The 1,329-nt window shown below is 35.5% G+C and overlaps 1 protein-coding gene across 1 annotated transcript in view; it reads left to right on the forward strand.

Moving 5' to 3' along the window:
* The window catches only part of LOC107626976 (F-box/LRR-repeat protein 13-like), a 2,469-nt gene continuing 2,169 nt past the window's right edge, over nucleotides 1,030-1,329 (forward strand). Inside the window, exon 1 of the mRNA XM_021116862.1 lies at nucleotides 1,030-1,080. Coding sequence (XP_020972521.1) covers nucleotides 1,030-1,080 — 51 coding nt within the window. The remainder of the gene's footprint in view (nucleotides 1,081-1,329) is intronic.

Below are 1,329 nucleotides of genomic sequence, written 5' to 3' on the forward strand. Positions count from 1 at the left end.
CTTTTCTATTTTAATTCATGTACTGATTTATGATTCAAGAATTATTTTCGTTCTTTATCTTATGAATTTGGGTGGAACGGCAGTATGACCCTTGTTCTAATTGAGTTCTTGTATAACTTGGAAAAGCTCTTTACTTGAACAACAGCTTGAAAATAATTTCTCCTAAATTTCTGATTATCTGGACTTAACGGGATACGTGACATATAATCCTCTTATATTTGGGTAATTAGGGTTTTTGTGGCATATAACTAGAATTGAACTTTACCCTCTAATTGGAATTAAGTGACCAAGGAATTGGTGATTGATGAAGGTTAGAGGAGACTAAAAAGGTCTAAGGAATTAGGGTTTAGTCACATATAGTTTGCCATGAATGGAATCTTGCATGATTAAAATAGTTAGTAAGAAAAGTCAATCAGGAAAATACATATCTTTGAAGCCTTAACTGTTTTCTCATATATATTTCACAACTTGTTTACTGTTTGCTTTCTGATTCTCTGATTTACTGTTAATGCTTTTGAACCTTCAAACACCATTTTCTGTTTGTCTGACTAAGCCAATCACTTAACCATTGTTGCTTGATCCATCAATTTTTGTGGGATCGATCCTCATTCACCTGAGGTACTACTTAGTATGACCCAGTGCACTTGCCGGTTAGTTTGTGGACTTTAAATTCCGCACCAATAGCTATATTGCAATGCATGGCACAAGGACCTGTATAGGTGTGTTAGACAAGTTCCCCCAATTATAACTACGAATCTGATGGAATTGTCGAAGTAGAGGCAAAAACTTCGACTTAACCGAATTAGTCGATTTGTTGGTAAACACCACAGTTTCGAGTAAGCAGAATATGTGACACCAGACATATCGCTCGATAGATTCGTGGGTGTCAAATAGTTCGGTATCTTTACATTGCTGAACCCATGCTAGGTTTACCTTCCCCAATGTGTGATCATGCAGATCGGTTGCCTGCCAAAAATTGTCATGCATTTTTCTACCAAGAATGAATGACTGCTGTTTGGTCTGCTCGTCATGGGATTCCCATTAATCGGCAGACCAAAAATATGCAGCTCGTCATCTAGGGTAATAGTGACTTTACCAAACAAAAGGTAAAAGGTGTGAGTTTTGGACCTCTATCATTCCTCTACAATAAACAACAATGTAGAGTGTCCTTTCACTTTACTTATTCGCAAGACGTAAATGAACCTAGTTGTTACTAGTATGACTGTAGTGATTTCGTTGTAAGTTTTTAGTGGATTAAATTTTTTGGACAATAAAATTCTAATAACATGTAGTAGAATAATAATAATAATAATCATAACATAATAGTGA

This window comes from Arachis ipaensis, chromosome B02 (genome assembly GCF_000816755.2).
Source record: "Arachis ipaensis cultivar K30076 chromosome B02, Araip1.1, whole genome shotgun sequence".
Classification (NCBI taxonomy): Eukaryota; Viridiplantae; Streptophyta; class Magnoliopsida; order Fabales; family Fabaceae; genus Arachis; species Arachis ipaensis.